Source organism: Bos indicus, chromosome 16, assembly GCF_029378745.1.
Source record: "Bos indicus isolate NIAB-ARS_2022 breed Sahiwal x Tharparkar chromosome 16, NIAB-ARS_B.indTharparkar_mat_pri_1.0, whole genome shotgun sequence".
Lineage (NCBI taxonomy): Eukaryota > Metazoa > Chordata > Mammalia > Artiodactyla > Bovidae > Bos > Bos indicus.
Window position 1 is genome coordinate 47620472 of NC_091775.1, and position 19164 is coordinate 47639635.

General features: G+C 53.6%; 2 protein-coding genes across 2 annotated transcripts; both read right to left on the reverse strand.

Moving 5' to 3' along the window:
• Positions 1 to 228: 228 nt before the first annotated feature.
• On the reverse strand, positions 229 to 5943 carry THAP3 (THAP domain containing 3). Its single transcript, XM_019976430.2, has 5 exons — positions 5787 to 5943; positions 3198 to 3390; positions 1624 to 1686; positions 1163 to 1267; positions 229 to 940 (listed from the first exon to the last, which is right to left on the reverse strand). Exons 1-5 carry the CDS (start codon positions 5858 to 5860, stop codon positions 656 to 658), a joined length of 720 nt encoding a protein of 239 aa, XP_019831989.1. The 5' UTR covers positions 5861 to 5943; the 3' UTR covers positions 229 to 655.
• Positions 5944 to 6786: 843 nt separating this feature from the next.
• Positions 6787 to 15195, reverse strand: PHF13 (PHD finger protein 13). Its single transcript, XM_019976787.2, has 4 exons — positions 14809 to 15195; positions 12090 to 12191; positions 9904 to 10438; positions 6787 to 9381 (listed from the first exon to the last, which is right to left on the reverse strand). Exons 1-4 carry the CDS (start codon positions 14845 to 14847, stop codon positions 9155 to 9157), a joined length of 903 nt encoding a protein of 300 aa, XP_019832346.1. The 5' UTR covers positions 14848 to 15195; the 3' UTR covers positions 6787 to 9154.
• Between the last annotated feature and the right edge of the window lie 3969 nt (positions 15196 to 19164).

A 19164-nucleotide genomic window follows, 5' to 3' on the forward strand; every position in this document is an offset into this window, starting at 1 on the left:
GACATCTGCCTGAGAATTTTAAGAGTCCAGAGTTCAAATCACAGGCTAGGTGGTTTTTGTTTTGTTTCGTTTTGTTTTTAAGTAAAGGCAACTTTTTTGGGAAGTCAAATATGGTCACGCCCTGCTGGTCCTTCAGCAGGAAACAGGAAGTCAGTCTCCTCAGCTGTGACCATGCTCAGGAGAACTCAAACCAGTGCTCACTCACTTTTAAATAAAGGAGGCAGCACACGGGGTAGGAAGACACTTTATTACGTTGCTCACTCACACCGGCCGCGCAGAGGTACTCCTGGGACAGAGCCAGCCGTCCAGGTGATGGAGGGGACGCCTCGCTGCCTTAGGGTCAGCTAGCGCCCCACATCCCCCACCCCAGCCGGGGCCTACCTACCCCTCAGGGACATGGTCGGCCACACTGGCCCAGGGTGGTTCCAAGGACGCTCACCCAGCTTGTGCTAGAGAGGCAGCTGGGCTGTCACCTTCTGAAGGGAGAGCCAAGGTGTCCTGTTCAGGGCCCCAGCCTCCTCCCCGCCGGGGCCACCACACTCCCACTTGAGGCGGCGCTGGCCTAAGGGTCAAAGTGGGACCAAAAGGTCCACAGCCAGAGAGTCTGGAGACCATGGCCCCTCCTCTCAGAGGCTCAAACGGCCCAGTAGGCAGCTCAGCTCTGCTGCCCCAGCCGAGGCCTGGCCTGGAGTCCCGGCCGCCCTGCGAGGCGGGCACGCAGCCGGCTGCACATCCTCCGCATCACCAGCCTCTGGGCCTTCAGGCGCCTGCGGAGCTTTTCGTTCTCCTTCAGAGTCAGGAAGAGTTTTTTTTTCAGGGTGTCTAAGTCCAAAAGGGCATAGCTGTGATCGGACGGCTGTGTGGGGAGGCGCCTCTTCAGCTCTGGGGGGCTAGCTGGCTGACCAGGGACCCCAGAAGTTTCTGGTGTGTGTGGCGGGACCTGAGGACAGAGGTCAGTGAGGGACCAGAGCAGCAGCCAGGGACCTGAGGCCAAGGGGGCTCCCCTGACACCCAGAACTGCTGGGCCGCAGCTGTTGCGGGTAAAGTCTGAGGTCCAGGCTGGTGCTCTGGTTCGAGCACCAGTTTTCTTCATTCTGTTTGAAGCAAATCCCCTCAGACTGAGACCAGTCCTGTGCTGCCTTCACGCCAAGCCCGGCCTCACCTGTGCTCCTGGGCCTCCAACCTCGGGGGGCAGCTGCAGCACTTCAACTGTCGTATCCATCTTCCTCCCCAGGCCACACTCCCCGGAGCCCGTCTCAGGGAGGACCTGTAAAGACAGGGCGGAGCCAGCCGTTCGTGGGTCCTCCCCAGCTGCTACTTATCCTGCCAGGAGTCCCTTCACACCACATGGGGGCTGCCAGGGCACCAGCAGGACAGCTAGCCGCCTCCACAGCCTGGGGCCAAACCTTTAGAGATGAGCAGGAGCCAGACTTGCGACTGGCTGCCACTGCTTGATACTGAACAGGGAGGAGGAGGCATGGACAGCTTCAGCTTCTCCTTCTCTAGGAAAACGGAATCCAAACCCCAACTTGTAAGGAAAGCATGATGAGCTCCAGTGGGCTGGCCTGGCGGGAAGGCGCAGGAGCTCAGTTGGAACACTTGTGACCAGCAGGGCAAACTCACCTTTCTCTCCCCAGAGGTGGCGTCTCCACTCCGGCCGGTAGGGTCCGTGTTCTCCCTCACCAGCTGCAAGAGATGCAGAGCTGCTGTGGACAGGCCCCGGGGTGGGCACAGGAGATCTGCACCAGAGGGTCCATCAGGCCTCACCTGTCTCTGTCCCCATGCTCAGCCCAGCCCAGCTCTCCTCTCACCATACACCAGTGCCCCTCCTCCACAGTCCCCAAACCTTGGGTCAGAGACCCACTGAAGCCAGAGACCTGGCATTCTTCAAGGGAAAACACCCAACTCAAAGCCTGCAGTCCCCAGGCCTCCAAAGAACTGAGCAGAAACCATGGGGACCACAATTTCAACTCCCCGCACCCCCACTCTGCCCCCAGGCACCAAAAGCACTAGAGGCAGGACCACAAACGTCTCCTTAGGGTTAACCTGTCATCACTGGCCGTGGAGCAGTTTCCTACAAATGCCATGGAAGTCATCACCCTGACTGAACAGGTTCCTGATCCACGATGGGAGTTTCAGATCAGCAAACTGTAATTTCCAGAGTCCCCGGTACCACATCCCTGCAGTCCACAATACTGTGCTGTGCACTTTATGTGTGTTAAAACAGCAGATCTCAGGGTAAGTGTTCTTACCATGATAAAGTAAGTATATATATATATATATATATATATATAAAACAAAAGGCCTTCTACGTTTAAAAGAAAGAAGAGCTCCCCCATTAAGCGTCTACTTTGTGCCAAGCAATGTTCCTGGACATGGGAATAAAAGCCATGGAGCAAAGCCCAGCCCTCAGGGACCCCCCTGGCCCCTAGACCACCTCCTTTTCAACCCAACAGGTCTCCAGAGTTGGCCTGTTCCATCTTCTCATCATGACACCCACTTTTGGCTCAGGCCACTGTGACCATCCTTACCTGCGATGCCACAGAGGCCTCTGAACCAGCCTCCAGAGGGACCTTCGGAAGTCACGTCCCTCCCCACCAGCCTCCCCCCAAAAACCCACCTCCTGTCCAGGACTTCCCTGGTGGTCCAGGGGTTAGGGCTCTGCACTTCCACTGCAGGGGACAAGGGTTCAATCCCTGGTTGGGAAACTCAGATCCCTGTATGTCAAGCCCTCCGCCCCTTTGAAGAAAACCACCGCCTGTCCAAGGCTGTCACCACCTGGCCCTGCGCTCTCCACAGGGCCTGAGCTGCTGCTGCTCCTGAGCATGCTCAGATCCTGCCCCCACCCAGCCTCGCTCCGCTGTCCCTGTCCCCCTCCAGCACTCCACCACCATCGTCCTCCTGTGCCCTGGACAGGAAAGTCCTCACCTCCCTCGAGCCCAAGTGAGGCCCCACAAAGTGAAGTGCAGAAAGAAGCAAGCTCGTGGGCCCCTCCCCATCAGCTGCTTCCGTAGCACCCATCATGAAGTGACTTGTTTTTAAGGCAGCTTTGAACTGCAGATTTCCTAAAGCTCAGGGCCAGGTGGGGACCCTGGGCTTTGGACCTAGGGGCCTGTCAGTTTTCAGCCTCTGCTGTCCCCACAAATGACACCGTTGCCCACCCCACTGCCAGGTGGGGGACCCCCACGGCCGTGCACCTGTGGGGGGCCCTGGAAGGCGAACACTGTGGGCACTGCGTTGTGCTTCAGGTTCTTGCGGTTCCCAAAGGCACTGAAGCACTCGGGCCGGAAGTGCTCGGAGCAGATGACCGTGTGCTGCTTGGGCTCGAAGTCGCCCCGGCCGATGTTCAGCACCCATTCCTTCAGCAGCTCCGGGCGGCTGAACGGGAACCTGGGGGCACAGCAAGGAGGCACGAGGGACTTGCGGGGCTAAACACACACCTTCAGGGTCCCAGGGACCTTCTGCATCCCTGCCCTGCATTTTACTGGACAGCCTGGAAAACTCAATAGCCTTGTCCTGTTAAACCACATCCTTCCATGTTGGGAAGCTTCCATCGTGGCTGCTGACAGCATCCTTAGTAGGATATCTGAGACCATGAACATGGCCAGAGCCTCAGTGAGGTGCTCCCAGAGCCACATCTGCCAGGCAGGCCTCCATTCCTGCTCCTGTGTGGGGAAGCAGGAGGGGAAGTGAGCCCACCCTCTTGGAACCTACATTCTAGAGCAAGGAGACAGCCAGTACACTAGACAGTCACGGACCATGCAAGAATAGAATAGGAAGTGGTTGGGGAAGGCCACCTAGGAGGTGACACTGGAGCAGAGGCTGCAGAAAGTGGGACACAGAACAGCAACACGGGAACAGAAGGAAGAGCAAGTCCAAAGGCCCGAGGGTGTGAGGAGCCAACGAGGCAGGTCTGGCTGACACAGAGCAAGAAGAGGATGCAGGCCACTGTCAGAAGGGGCTTCCTGGAGGCTCAGGCAGAGGTGGAGCTGGAGAAGGTGGTGAGTGGCAGATCTGGGGTGCATCATGAAAGCCAGGCAGAGAAGTTTGCCTGTGGGCTAAGAAGCAGAGGAAGGACTTTCAAGTGCTGAGATTATGGGGGAGGGGCAGCTTGGGGGGGATCAGCAGTTTGGTTTTATTAATATACATGAGATGTTAAATTTCAGGTGCCTTTTAGATGTCCACGTGCTGAAGCTGAGTGGCAGGGGGACAAGAGTTGTCTGGAGTTGTCACCATGCGGGTATCCCCATGTAAAAGGTGGCAGAGCCATAAGCCTGGGTGAGATGGCTGCCCTGGGGAGCCAGCGTGGACAGCGATGGGACAGCGGCACGGCCGGCACCCTGAAGTGCTCCAATATCTGTCTGGAGTTGGAAATAAGCAGAATCTACCCAAGAAGACTGAGAAGGGACACTGTGACAAAGGAAGAGAACAAGAGGTGTCCCAGAAGCCAGGTGGTAGATGGCCTCAAGGGGTCAGCAGTCTGTTGTGTCATAGGCTGCAGAGAAGGGCCAATGGGACTTGACCGAGCAAATTTTGGGAGTGGTGGGGTACAGGCGCTGGAAGACAAGACCCAGCAAAGACGCCCCAAGTCTCGTACCCGTGATGGCCAAAACACAGAGGGGCCCAAATGCCCTTCAATTGTAGAACAAGTTGGTTGGAGTAAATATACTCCTGGATCACTACACAGCAATGAAAAGGATGAACTGCTGCGGCTGCTTCAGGCCACATGAAGGACTCACAAGCACAGTGATGAGCAAAGGACAGGAAAAAGGACAGCGTGTGGCTCCATTCAGTGAGGCTCCAAACAGGCCAAGGCAGTCCCCTCTGACAGAGGCCTTACCCTTGGGGACTGAGTGAGGGGCTGGAAGGGGGTGCGTTTCCGGGTCTCCTGGGGGCTTCTATGTTCTAAACTCTTGGCAGTCACACCGGGTGTTCACTTGGTTAAATTGTGTGCTTATAAATTGTGCACTTTTCCGTAGGCGTGTTACATATCAATAGACATACTCACGTTAAAAAAGAAAACGCTTAGAGGAGACGAAGTGTAGATGAACAGAGCGCAGCCCTTTGGAGTCATACTCTGAGCAGGATGGAGGAAGGCGCTGTGGCTGGAACCAGCAATAAAGTGTGCAACACTCTACCCATCGATGCGCAAGCGGCCGTGCACTCGGCCGGGTCCCACACCTGAGGGGCGCGGGGCGCGCAGGGACAGACTCCAGAAGTCCTACCATCCTCCTGCGGCTCCAGCAAAGGTCGCGCGTCCCGGCCCCGCGCCCCACCCGCCTGAACGTTCTCATTCCTCCACCACCGGAGAGGTGAGCAGAGCGCGCAGCGCACCACACACCTAAGGGAGGTTAGCAACGCATCTTGCAGCAAATACTGCACACTTAACTACGTCCCAGGCTGCACAGTCCCTGGGCCGCGGAGGGGACGCATGCCAAGTCACCGCAAGGGCGCAGCGCTGAGCGCGCACCAGGCCCGCCACCGCCTCCCCCGACCCAAGAGAGGCTGTGCGCCCGCGGGCGTTACTCAGCCTCTCCGACCGTCTCCCTGCACGCCCAGGCGGCCGAGGTGGTGCCGGGCTTCTTGGACCAGGACCTCGCCACTCCCCGGGGGGCCGCCGCCCCTCCGCAAAGGGCTCGGCCGCACGTCCTCTGGCCTCCCGGCGGTCGGGCAGCGGCCCGAGTGTCCCCAAGCCTGTCGCGCCAGGCCTGGCGCTTCCGCGGGGGCCGCGGTCATCGGCCTGGGCGAAGCGGGCCCCCGCGCACCCCGGTGCCCCCGCCCCTCACCGGTGGAAGGTGAGCTGCTTCCTGCGATTGCTGTAGCGGTTGCAGCACTGCCGGGCCGCGCACGACTTCGGCATCTCCAGACGCCAGGCCCGGCTGCCCCAAACAAAGATGGCGGCGGCGGGGCCTGCGGGGCGCGGCAGCGACTCCGGGAGGGGCGGGGTCACGGGACGGGACGGGGCTGACCGGTGGAGGCGGGGCGAGCGATTGGGGCGGGGCCTGCCGGCGGCAGGCCCTCGAGAGAGGGGCGGGGCCTCCGTGAGGGGCGGGGCTTGCAGGGAGGCTGGTGAGTAAAGGCGGGTCGGGTTATGTTCCTTAGCCAGCATCTCGTGCACAGTGCCCGCGACCCTGTCAAGGGGTGCTTCAACGCCCGGCTCAGACCGGACATCCCCGATGCAGGTTTTACCCTAGTTATGCTGAAGCGTCACCCTCACCTCCTTGCTCTGAGCCTCCAAAATTCACACACACACAACCCAGCTCTGGACAACTGGTTAAAGGCAGGCTCACCGGCCACCGAGGCCAGTATTTTCAAGATTTCAGTAGGTGTTGATTCATAGATTTCGGCTGCTCCAACGTCACATTAGAAAGTACTAGTTGACCATTAGCTGGTCCCAGATTGGCTAGGCAGACACAGCCGACTGACAGAACAGGCTCAGCCCCTTGGGACCCCCAAGTGGAAGGGCAGAATGAGTACGGGGCAGATTCTAATCCCACCTGCATAAGCTTAGAGATGGCTGCAGCTTTTACAATGCAGGTTAACCACTCACTGGGATTTAAGCTAATGTACAATGTGAAGAAATTGTGAAAGCTATTCACGTCTCTTCATGCTGTGGTTTGTTTCTGGAGAATTTACTAGAAAAGTGTATTAAGGGATGTGAGAATGTTTCATCCTGCTAAACCAAACTCACTCTAAACTTCCCAAGTCTTCATGTAACCATGATTTTGGGAGTTGGTGATGAGGGTCAGTCCTTCAGCACAGAACACAAACACCTAGACATGAACCTCAAAGTAGCAATATATTTATTTACAAAATATACAGTTTCACAGAAACAGCTTCGCTTTATACACATAAACTTTATAATTACACAGAACAATGTAAACGATGTTAAGTGTCTGGCCTGGCCAAAGCCGACAGGAGGGACTTGCTTTGGGGATGACAACTTTCCCTCCCTTCTCCATCAGCCACCAACCAGGAACCCAGAGATGGGCCATACCTAATTTGCATAAAGCTGATTGCAGCTGCCCAGCTCAATCTAACAGAAAAACCGTGGTGTCCTGACTTCTTAAGACACCACCCACAGGGATAACTCTGTTAAAAGAACAAAAGCAAATGAAGGAAACAGAAATCGAGATGAGTATCAAATGCCTTCCAGAGGCGTCACCAGGAACTGAGTCTTCTAAGAGCAATATGGTAATTGCCAAGACTGGCAGCTCCACCCTAAAATCACACCTATTCTTAAACACACTTGTAAAACTGTGGAGGTTTTTTTTTTTTTTTTAAGAGAGAAACACTTGGAAACTTTGGCTACTGTCACGGTGAAGACAAAGGACAGGCAATGTCACGGTGCAGATCTTTGGCAAATTTCTCTCCAACTTTTCCTGGACTTTTGCCCTAGTCAGAGCCAGACGGTTGTCTGGGGAGAAGGTTGTTTCTAAGCCAGCTCCTTACTATTTTTCTCTAGAGTAGAACATCTCCCTTGGGGCTCTTCACAATAAAATGGATTTCAAAAACTATTTCTCTCTCTTTTTGTGTTAACAGAAACAACAGAATTAAAAATAAAACAAAAAAGGCAGTTGGCTGGTCAAGCATGAAAGATACTAGGACAAAATATAGGCTCCGATCAGCCAATTACACTTCAACCCCCCGATGCTTCAGTGAGAGAATGTGGACACAAGTCCGCCTGATGGCCCTACACATGCGGACCACGTAGAGAAGTCTCCCCGTGGGAAGACTGAGGCTCCACCTTGATGTCAATAAATATGCCTGACTTGGGCACTCTTCCCTCTTCATGCTTCGTGAGAAATAATGTTTATGAAGACACACTCATCAATGTACAAAAAAAAAATTTTTGAGAATGAGTATTTAAACTGCTAGAGTAACATCAGTTTCGAGGAACACTGACGTCCTCCCTCTCCCTCAAGCCTGAGAGCCATCAGTGTCCCGCCACATGGCCCTCCGGTGGAGGCCCGCCGGGCTTCAAACTCCCTGGCCTCTCCCGAGCTGGCCTGCACAGGGGTCGCCTCGGTCCAGGGCCCTTTTAGATCTAAGGAACTTTGCAAAGTTCAGTGGTACCTTCCTGGAGGCCAGCGTTACCATCTCACTCACCCACCAACTCAAACCAAAAAAATGCTTCAAAAGTCCTAACCTTGCCCCGTGGAACCAGCAGGCCAGCCTGTATGAGGGGCATACTATACCCATAAGGGAGGCCTTCCTCCCATTTTCCCTCCCCCCGCCCACTATGTGGAGAAAATCCTCCCCCAGAGACTGCCTAACCTTTAATGTCGCTGCTAGAACAAAGTGAGGGGGGAGAGACAAGGAGAGGATCCAGGCGCCCCCTCACTTGAAAACAGCTTGCTGGGCACCCCCAGGACCTCCAAAGCCAACTGGAGAGGAAGGGAACCCAGGCAGAAGTCTGCCAATACTTTTGGCTATTTCGTGCAAAGAGACAGGTTTTTTTACATCGTGCAAAACAGGAAACTGAGTTATGAACATGGGCCACCATGACCCCACCCCCGAACCAACCCCCTTTCCACAGAGAAGCAGCTGCATAGTGTCCCCTTTGACGAACTGAAGGAAACCTGGGGCTCACTTGCCAGCTCACCACCCCTGGGTGAGGCCAGGGACTCCAGCCCCAGGAGAACAGGCATCCCCTAAGGCAGGGGAGAGGGGGACCACTAAGGGAGGAGCGGCTTTGATGGTTGCTATACAGACACTTATGGTAAAAGACGGACTGGAGAAGTTCACACGTATGGCGGTTCATAAACAGGCCGGGGAAACATCATCTCCTCGCGCCAACACAGCGGAAGCAGGAGTAACAGACAGCACTTGTTCCGATTGGCGGGGGTTTGTCAACAATGAGAGCAAAAATGCACAACGACCACACACCCTCATGTTCGGCTGGACCAAACCCGCTGCGCTTGGGTGTGCAGTCCACCTCCACTGCAGAGACCATGGCTCCAGCAGCAGCTCTGGCCAACAAGGATTTTATTCAGTCACTGGCTATGTACAGTTTATACCTTGGACAGCTGGTCCTTTCATGTAGGCACCTGAACGGCAGGGGTCTGCCCGCGCTGGAGCTAAGAGTCCTGTGCTCAACTAAGACCAGGGCCAGCAGGCCCACAGTCCCTTTCGACTCCTCGCCCTCCAGCAGTCAGTCCAGAAACAGCTTCCGGGAGCCCATTCGGGACCGGTTGGAACGGCGGATGTCAAACTTGGAGTCCCGGCACTTTTGGCAGACAAACACTTCCGGAACGTTGGACTTCCGGATCTTTGCACAGGACAGGTGAATCCAAGTGTGGCACTCGTTGCACTCTATCATGGGGCGGCCAGCAAACGGCTTCATGCAGAAGCATGTGACCAGGTCCCAGGAGTCGTCATCTGAAAGCAGAGAACCATGTAAGAGTGGAAAAATCTCTCACAACACCCCCAATCAGAACCCCTCCCATCAGGAAAGCCACTCTCCAAAGGGACAGGGCAGCTGAGCTGCAGTGAAACCAATCTCAAGTTTCAGGGTGATACTTCCCGCTCTGAAAATGCACGCGTGCACAAAAAGCACTGAAATGTGTGGTACGAGGAATCCCCACAAGGTGGTTACTCATGAGCTATGTTATTTTCACATTTTGAGGCCTGCTCTGGAATGTTCGCTGTCTTCAGCTGTGATCATCCCTTCCTAAACATCTCGGCATCCGCCTTCTCACACCCTTTCCCCTGAAGGTGGTGGGTTATGCTCCCCTGTCCCCTTCCAAGGAAGGAACCACCGCCCTGAGACCCCGCACCTCATGGCAGGCACATGGGATCTCAGCTCCTCGACCAGGGATCGAACCCACAACCCCTGCAGTGGAAGGGGAAGGTTAGGGCCCTGAAACCCCGCTCTTAGCATCCCACCTCTGGGCCACTCACCGGAATCCACCATGATGTCTTCGTCGTTGCCCGTGCTGTCTTCGTCCCGGAACACCACCTGCTTGCCCTGCCGGACGATAGTCCGTTTGCCTTCAGTTTTTATTTCTTTGACCTGATCCGGTGACACCGTGGTGCAAGACCCACTGGAAGGAGTATCAGAGTCCCAGCCCGAACAGGGGTCTCCAGCGGCCTGGGGGATATCCTGCAGAGTGGGGCTCGTGGGGGTCTCTGCATATGGGTCGGCGGCTTCCAGCTGCAGCAAGCCCCCCACGTAGCCCTCCTTCCCAGGCACATCACTGTCCCTTCGCTTCCTCTTCTTCTTCTTCTTCAGCTTGTCGGTCTTCTTTCTGTCTAGCAGGAAGTTACTAGGCTTGGCTCGCTGCAGGAGGGTGGGCTGCAGGTGGCCAAAGCAGCGGTCAGAGACTGGCAAGGGCACGGTGGACGAGATGTCGGCAAAACTGGCATCCCAACCGTCACTGTCGATGGTACCAGCGGTGCTGTTGGCGGGGCTGGGACTGCTCCTCAGAGGGACTTCCTGAAAGGACAGAGAAAACACGGCGGCTTCTGGTTATTTCAACTAGCCTCCAACACCAAGAGCTGGCCCTGAGCAGAGCTTCCCCAGGACCCCGCCCTCCCCACTCCCTACCAGGTCAGGTCTGCAGATGTGGGAAACAAAGAACCCAGAGCTCCTCAGCTCTCACCAGTGCTCTTCTTTAGGAACACCATCACTAGGATTTAGTGTGTCCTTCCAACTACAACATGAACCCACAAGGGGGACCTCCAGCCCTGGGTGAACCCTCACCAAGAACTTAGTTGATACTCAATCCACTTCTGGGACAGGAGTGCCAAAGACACACCACCCTCAAGCTCTAATCTTTCCTGATTTTACAATCTCCCCCACAACTGTCCTCCCAAAGGATGTACATTTTAATTAAGTGCATGTAAATTAATGGTGAGAATGTTCTGACACTTTTCTTTAAAAACTTGGAGGCATCTCAAAATACTGCAAAATCCAAGTATGTAATTACTGCCCCAAAGCAGTGAGTTCCTCTCTGATTCCTTCAGGTCAATCAAGCAAACTGCTACTGTTTGTTGATGTGCAAACAGTAGCAGCATTCATGTAGGCGTTATCCACCTAGCTGGCAGTGGAAACAATAACCCAGTGCTGGGATCTGGCCTCCTAAAAATACTGGATTCCTTTCTCTTGAGTCTTGCACAGTATGAACCAGGCCCCTGAAGTTTGAGCACCCTGGCAGCGCTGGTCCACCTGCCCATTTCTCAGCAAGGAAAAAACGCCTTAATTTACATGGGATTCTGGCCACGAGTCCCTGAAGATTCTGTAATGACACCAACCAGGAGGCCACCCACCAGGTAGGGCAGGGTGGACTGGGCCTGACCCTTTGATCTGCTTGAACCCCAGGCTCCACCACCAATGAGCCTGTACGCAGAGTAAGGAGTTCCCTCTCTGTGTCATCTCCAGTGTCCTCATCTTCAAAATGGAAGAGAAAAAATAAATACAAAAAACAAATAGGGAATCCCCAGGAAGTCCAATGATTAGAATTCAGCACTTTCACTGCTGGCCCTGGGTTGGATTCCTGGTCGTGGAACTAAGATCCTACAAGGCATGTTGCACAGCCAAAATAAATAAACTACTAATGAAAAGGATATAAGTAAAAGCTCCTACTTCATATCATTATAATGGCCAAAAATAGTGCCTAGCCACAGTAAGCTCTAGGGGATTCCCTTGTGGTTCAGAAGGTAAAGAATCTGCCTGCAATGCAGGAGACCCCAGTTTGATTCCTGGGTTGGGAAGATCCAATGGAGAAGAGGTCGGCTACCCACTCCAGTATTCTGGCCTGAAGAATTCCATGGACTGTATAGTCCATAGGATCGCAAACAGTCAGACATGACTAAGTGACAGTAACCTCTCAATAAACACTGAACATTAGGAAGATATCAGTTAGATTATCTGTAAGCAAACTTTGAAAGTTTATCGAACCATTTCTAGGCAAGTCTACATTTTCCATCCGTCTTAGGAACCACTTCCCAGGCTCATCTAAGTCTGTAAGAAAGATTTCTGCCTGACTATTACGGCTCAAGTCCTCCCATTCAACCCCTTCCAGACCCACCACCTTGTCAAAAACTCTGGTTTTGCTGCCAGCAAGGTCTCTGAAGTGCTGAATTACCTCCTTTGGATAAGGGATGTAGCCTGCATAGGCCAAGACAAAGGTGCAGAATTTGTTGAAATCCTCCACGGTCCTGCGCCGCTTGTAACTGGGGGAGTACTCCTGTTAACAGCGAGAAAAGGGAGCATGTTTGGAAGTAGACACTTACAGGTGACATCAAAGAAACAATACTAAACAGGCTGGAGCTTTCATAGTCTGCCACTCAAAAACACACTGCTAGATTTACAAACGCTCTAGAAACAAGATAAGGTAAGTTTGGGTCAAGAATTAACAGTTTTCAGAAGGTTCAAAGAGGAGGTATGCGATGCTATGCCAAGAATACTGGGAAACTGGTTAGGAGATAAAAGACTGTACAAAAGTCTATTTATTAGTGCTCATGTGGCATTTTCTGACATTATCTATTAAGTTTCTACAGGCCTATTGAGAGCCCTAATAATTAACTTTTTTGCCACAAATTTTCCACTTTGAAGATAAACTGCTGCAGCTGAAGTATTTTAAGTGACTTTAGAAGTGAACTACTTTTCAACCTGCAGAGCTCAGACCTGGAATCCTGGACCTGAATCTCGCCTGACCCCTCCCCAGGCAGGGTTGCAGGAGGACCCCCTCCTCCTACCCAGCTCTCTCCTCCAGAGGAGACACTTCCTGCTGGTCCCTCTGGCTCCTCCAACACCCCCCAACCTAGAGAACAAACCAGAAACAATCCTGCTACTACCATTTAGGAAACCTAACTCTGTATATAATTACAGTCACTAAAGGCCGCCTGCAATGCAGGTTCAATCCCTGGGTGGGGAAGATGCCCTGGAGGAGAAGAAGGCAACCCATTCCAGTATCCTTGCCTGGAAAATCCCCTGCTCAAGAGGAGCCTGGAGGGCTACAGTCCCGCAGGCTTAAGGACTTGGACATGACTTAAGGACTGAACAACAAACCATTTGCATACTGAAGATGAAATACTAGGAATTTTGGCTTGTGTGTCCCATCCCCATTCAATTAAGAATCGCCCTCAACAAGAATTGATTCTCTGCTGAGAAAGAGGAGCTGGGAAGAAAAAGATTATTTGCTACTAAGCAAAACAACTGTGCTTTCCTTCGGTTCATTTGACTAGCGTATTTTACTTAGGTTTTTTTTAAGCACTTTATCACCCACCTCAGTCCCATCCTTAGGAGTTCAGCTAACATTTCCAGAGCCGAGGGGCCCACTCCCCACTCGGATGAAAGTAGGGGGAGGAGACGACGGGGTGGGCTCCGGCTTCTGCCCTAGTCCAACCACCCCCGCCCCCTCAGTCCAGCGCGCCCAGAAAACAGCGCGGGCGGCCTGCTACCCGCAGGTCTCCTTCCAAGGGCTCCACTTCTTTTTATTTTCTCAACTCGGTGCTAGCAAACCGCCTCTGCCCTCAGCCCTCGGCCGCCCAGACCCGGAGAGGCGCGCAGAACAGCGGCGAGGCAGAGTCCGCGCGGTACCCAGCGCTTCCAGCGCCGGGGAGACCCTGCCCCCACCCGCAGGGAGAACTGACCGCCCTCCCTCCGGCTGGGTGGGAGGGCTGCGGCCCTCAAACTCGCGGGGAGAACTTTTATTTCGGCGGGGAATGTGCTTAAGTGGGTCAGTGGCCGGGACTCAGTGGATGGCGGCGGTGCCCTCGGGCCCGGGGCGGGGGACCCGCGCCGCTCCTACCGCGCCGGCCGCCCCGGCCCCGCCAACGCCGCCCGTAAGAAAAGCAGATGGCGGTGCGGCCCCCTCCCCGCCCTCCCGCGGAAGCCGCTCCTCGCCGACAAGCGGCCCCGGAAGGTGCGGGGCCCATCCCGCGGGGGAGGGGGCGCGAGTAGCCGGGCAGGATTCGGGGTCCGGGACTCACAGGCCCCGCGAGCCCCCGAGGCGGCAGAGCGGCGGACTAGCCCGCCCGGCGCCGCCTCCCCTCCCCCACCCGCCGGCGGCCGGACCCGCACCCCAGACTCGGCGAGCTTCGGGAGAGGGAGGGGACCGCGGCGGGGGCCCCGGGGGTTGGGGGGCGGCCGGGAGAACCGAGAGCCGATCCCCGGAAGGAGGGGGAGCCGAGGCGGGGCGAGCCGAGCTCGGGGGAGGGGGCCCTGGAAGGGGAGGCGGCCCTGGAGGGGGAGGCAAACGCGCTGGGGGTGGGAGCACAGCTCAGGCCCCCGCAGGGGTGGGGACCCTGAAGGACGAGCCTCCCCCACCCTAGCCAGAGGGGGCGGGGGCCGAGCTGGAGTCAGGGGGCGGGGCGCGGGCCACCGGGCTCGGGGGGATTAGAGGAGGAGGCGGGGGGCGCGCGGAGCGGAGTCCCCTTCCGAGGGGGGCCGCGAGCCCCTCTGGGAGGGGGTGGGTGATTCCTCCGGAAAGCGGGAGCGCAGGGCGGAGGCGGCTCGGACTGAGTCCCCGGGGGCGGGGAAGGGGGAAGCCAGGCCGGCGAGGAGGGGCCGGGGGCGCAGACAGGTCCCCCGGCTACGCAAAGCCGGGGAGGGTGGGCGCGGCGACCACGGGGAAGGGGCGCCGGGAGGACGCGGACGCCCGCGGAAGGGACGCGGAGGATACGGGGGGCGGGGAAGACCGGGCGCGGGCCCGAGTGGGGGGCGGGGTTGGGCGCCTGGGGGGCGACGAGAGATAGCTTGGGGGAGGGGAGAACGGCGCTCGGCCGGCGGGGGTCCGCCTTCGGGAGCACCGGATCGGCCTGAGGGTGGTCAGGGGCTGTCGGGGCGCAGCTCTCACTCACCTCCGGGTGGAAAGCGGCGGCGCAGGAGTCGGAGTCCATGTTCAGGGTGGGGGGCGGCGACCGCGGACTGCAGGGGCCGGGATGCGGACGCCGGGCCGCGGGGCCGCTCGGAGCCGGGGGCTCTGGCGGCCGCGCAGGGCGAAGGCGGACCCGGGAGGGGTCGCCCCGACTGGAGACGATGGGGGGGTCGGTGTGTCGCGTCCTGGACACTATACTCTCGGGCCGGCGGCTCCACAGCCGAGCAGAGTTGTCGATGCAGGTCCTGCGACCAGCGCGACTGGAGAGGCGGGAGAGTCGCTGCGGGGGGCGGCGGCGGCGGCGGCGGCGAGCGGGAACCCGACCGGCTCCCCGACCTGACGCCCAGTTCGGCTCGTGTCTCGGGAGGGAGGGCGGGAGAGCCGCGAGGGCTGCCGGGAAATGTAGTCTGGGAGCGACGGAAAGCGGACGGCGAGGGGGCGGGCGCGAGGCATTGTGGGAGTCATAGTCCTCGGCTCCGCCGCTGAGGCGCACAAAGGCCCCCTCGAGGACTCCAACCCCCAGAGAGCTCCGCGGCGGCTGCTTGGTCTATGGAGGCAGTGGCTCGGGGACCTGAGACCGCCGGAGCGGGGGAGGTGCGGGGACTCGCGCCGGCTCGGCGATGGGGGAGGGGCGGCGCAACCCAGAGCGCCTCGGTCTCCGCGGGGGCGGGGTGTCAGGGGTCGCCCCCGCGGGTGGGGGCGGGGCTGACGGCCTTGGTCGTGGTGGGCGGTGGCTGCGCCTCCTCTTATGCCTTTGGGACTTGGGGTCTGTACCCCTTGTGGGGCTGGGGTCTCCACAGCCGGGCGGGGACGGCGGGCTTTGACGTCGCAGCCGCCCCACGGCTGACTCCCCGCGCCTCGGACCGGCCGAAGCGAACTTGTTTTCACGGCTGTGCCTTTTTCTGGCCGGCTCCGGGGCTCCGAGACAGCGGACCGAGGCCGAGAGGGGTGGGACCGCCCGAGTCTCCCCCGTAGCAAACACTTCGAAGTGTCGGGTTACCAGCGCATTTTAAAAAACTACACCAGTGTTGCCGGTGTTTTAGAAAGTGTTTTAAATGCGCTATTTTTTTTTTCCTCCCATTCGCCTAACCTTGACATCAGTCCTGTTTTTTTTTACTTGCATTGACTTAGTTCCTGAATGTATTCTTCGCAGGATTACAACAGTGGGTGAAGCGAAAACCCGATAGAGATATAGAGATACTTGGCATTGACATTGACTTTGTTTACTGATATTTAACTGAGTTGGCTGTACTTAAATACTGGACCGCCGAGTATTTTACAACTTTATATGTTGAAGGTTGATTGACTCTGAACACTTAGTTGAAAATTAACTGCTCTGATAAACTTACCATGAAGAGGCCTCAAGTACTTTAATATTTTTAATAACCATTTGAAAAAGAAAAGTCTATATATGAAATGTAAATAATTCAATAACGTATTAGGTGGCTTCGAAGACAAACTGTTAAACAGGAATGACATAAAATTTAAATTCAGATCAGAAAACTAACTTATCTACATACTACATCAGAAAGATGATCGGAAGAACCCCTAAAAAATTAGACTATTTCCGTGGTAGTAAACGCTGCATTGGTTGTCTATTGCTGTTTGGATGGTTAAGATAATTCTGATGGAAACACTTAGTGGTTAAGAGGCTGATTTATCTTAGAACTACTTCTCTAAGCCTTTAATACCTTAGCTATAAAATGTTTTACTTGCCTCAATAAATAGTAGTTTACTTTTATCATTGTTGCTACTTTTAAAAATATTTCAGCAAGATCTTCAAAGATTGGAGAGCTCCCCAGAAGTGATAGTAAATTGAGGTGCTTTACAAAGCTAGTAAGATAAAAACAGACATCAGATTTAGCCTGTGAAAACATTAACACCTTCTCACAGAGTCCTCACGTTTAGGTGACTTAGCCAGATTTGGAATGTTATCTGATCTGTTGCCAGAGCAAATGTCCTGAGATTTGCCAGTTTCGCCAAGGGTCATATTCACCAGAGCAACTTGTTTTGCCTAAATATGAAAGGGCCAAGAAGAACATTATCCTACTGCTAGTTTAAAGGTGTAAATACCAAGAAAAGAATAATTATGAGAGGCAAAGTCCAAATGAATAGAGGAATTTTTTTTAAAAGATCATTATTCCCTAATAGTATAACTTTTCACATAATAAACATTAACCCCCCCCCCCATTAAGAAACTGATATAAAGAACTTACAATAATAACGTACTTGAAGTACCTAGAATTCAGGGATCTATACTGGACCACTCAGTCACACTAAGAAAATCCCAGAAAATATCATGTGACAGTGATAACTTGCTTAGAGTAGGTATCCAATAGTTATTTTGTGACTAAGTTCTTAGTATACAAAGATGGGCTTTCCCTGGTGGCTCAGCACTAATGAATCCACCTGCCAACTCAGAAGATGTATCCATCCCTGGTCCGGGAAGATCCCCTGAAGAGGAAATGGCAATCCACTCCACTATTCTTGCCTGGGAAATCCCATGGACAGAGGTGCCTAGCAGGCTATATAGTCCATGAGGTGGAAAAAGAGCTGGACACGATTTAGCAGCTAAGCAACAATACCACCATAAAGGTGACCAGTACACCTGGTGTACTCTGATTCTCTCCCTACCTGTCACTCCAGTGAAATAGAAAACTTAATGGAGGAAGACATTCTTTATCCCTCCTTCCTTTGATTCCTGTTAGAAACTTAGCTTTTGAAGAAGATACAGATATTAATACCTACCATCCCTTGCCTCAAAAAAGGACTATAACACCAATAACTCACCCAATTCAATAGCATAATACATGTAGCTGCAGGGATAATAAAGGTGGTTTCCTCTGTATGACAGGCTTAGGTTTCTTCAACATACTCAGTTTATTTCTCAGGTATTCTCTACTATTCTTGGGTTCCAGGGAGCAAATCTAGAATTCCATGATTCATGCAAGAGCATTAGCCACAGTAGCCATATCTTTGTTTTCTGCTTAAAAAAAAAAAAAAAAAAAAACTGCTACTGAATACTAATTCTCAGATGATTATAGTTACTCAGGGAAGAGGAAGAAAAAAGCCAACATTAGCACAGGTTGTGACAAGTTTTAAAATACTAAGAATACCATGGTTTCCCAGTAAGTAACTTGAGAATGTAGTTATTTTAATTGAGTTACCAAATATAGCTTCACCTTCCTAAATCTCACTCTACACTGCATTCACTTGGGGGAAACTCAGGAATGCTTTTCTGCTTCTGTTTTAACTCAGCCTGAATGTGGTTATACACAAAAGATATATTTTTCCAGGAATTATTTTTTGGTGTTTCATCTTTTCACAGTTTAATAGGATATTCTTATGGGTTCTTAATGGGTTTTCCTACCCATAGTTTTCTGCCTTTCTCACTTCCAATTCCAGGAGAGGAAAATAAGTGAAAATTCCTCAAAATTGTATTTTGAACTTTTAGTACCTTGCCCACTGTATGAATGTGTGAATAATTTTTTAATACTTATTTTTATTTATTTGGCTTTTGTTGTTGTTCAGTTACTCAGTCACTCAGTTGTGTCCCACTTTTCGACCCTATAGACTGTAGCACACCAGGCTTCCTTGTCCTTCACCATCTCCTGGAGCTTGCTCAAACTCTTATCCATTGAGTCAGTGATGCCATCCACCCATCTCATCATCTGTTGTCCCCTTCTCCTGCTGTCAATCTTTCCCAGCATCAGGGCCTTTTCTAATGAGTCGGTTCTTCCATCAGGTGTCCAAAGTACTGGAGAGCTTCTGCATCAGTCCTTCTAATGAATATTCAGGATTGATTTCCTTTAGGATTAACTGGTTTGATCTTGCAGTTCAAGGGACTCTCAGGAGTCTTCTCCAACACCACAGCTCAAAAGCATCAAGTCTTCAGCATTCAGCCTTCTTTATGATTCAACTCTCACATCCATACATGACTACAGGAAAAACCATAACTTTGACTAGATGGACCTTTGTTGGCAAAGTAACATCTCTGCTTTTTAATACGCTGTCTAGGTTCGTCATAGCTGTTCTACCAGATCTTAGTTGTCGCATGCAGGATCTTCTGTTGCAGCATGTGGACCCTAGTTTCCCAACCAGGGATGGAACCCAGGCCTCCAGCATTAGGAGCACAGAGGTTCAGCCCCTAACCACCAAGGAAGTCTCAGTGTGAATAATTTTAAATTGTTAATAATTTCTAAACTGGTCTTGTCAACTTTTCATATAATGATGAAAATTAGATGTGCATAGATGAATCAAATGGATTTCTCATGTTTTGGTTTATACAGGTAAAATATAAAGATTAATAGGTAACACTATGTCCCAAACAATGTAAATG

What these genes read in the sequence shown, in the direction of transcription:
- THAP3 (XM_019976430.2), bottom strand. Translation starts at nt 5,860, where the DNA reads ATGCCGAAGTCGTGCGCGGCCCGGCAGTGCTGCAACCGCTACAGCAAT. An exon ending in AAGCAGCTCACCTTCCACCG is followed by an intron (nt 3,391 to 5,786) that starts GTGAGGGGCGGG and finishes CTGTGCCCCCAG; the next exon opens with GTTCCCGTTCAGCCGCCCGG. An exon ending in CCTTCCAGGGCCCCCCACAG is followed by an intron (nt 1,687 to 3,197) that starts GTGCACGGCCGT and finishes CATCTCTTGCAG; the next exon opens with CTGGTGAGGGAGAACACGGA.
- PHF13 (XM_019976787.2), bottom strand. Translation starts at nt 14,847, where the DNA reads ATGGACTCCGACTCCTGCGCCGCCGCTTTCCACCCGGAG. An exon ending in ACATCCCTTATCCAAAGGAG is followed by an intron (nt 10,439 to 12,089) that starts GTAATTCAGCAC and finishes CTGTCCTTTCAG; the next exon opens with GAAGTCCCTCTGAGGAGCAG. An exon ending in AGACATCATGGTGGATTCCG is followed by an intron (nt 9,382 to 9,903) that starts GTGAGTGGCCCA and finishes CTCTGCTTTCAG; the next exon opens with ATGACGACTCCTGGGACCTG.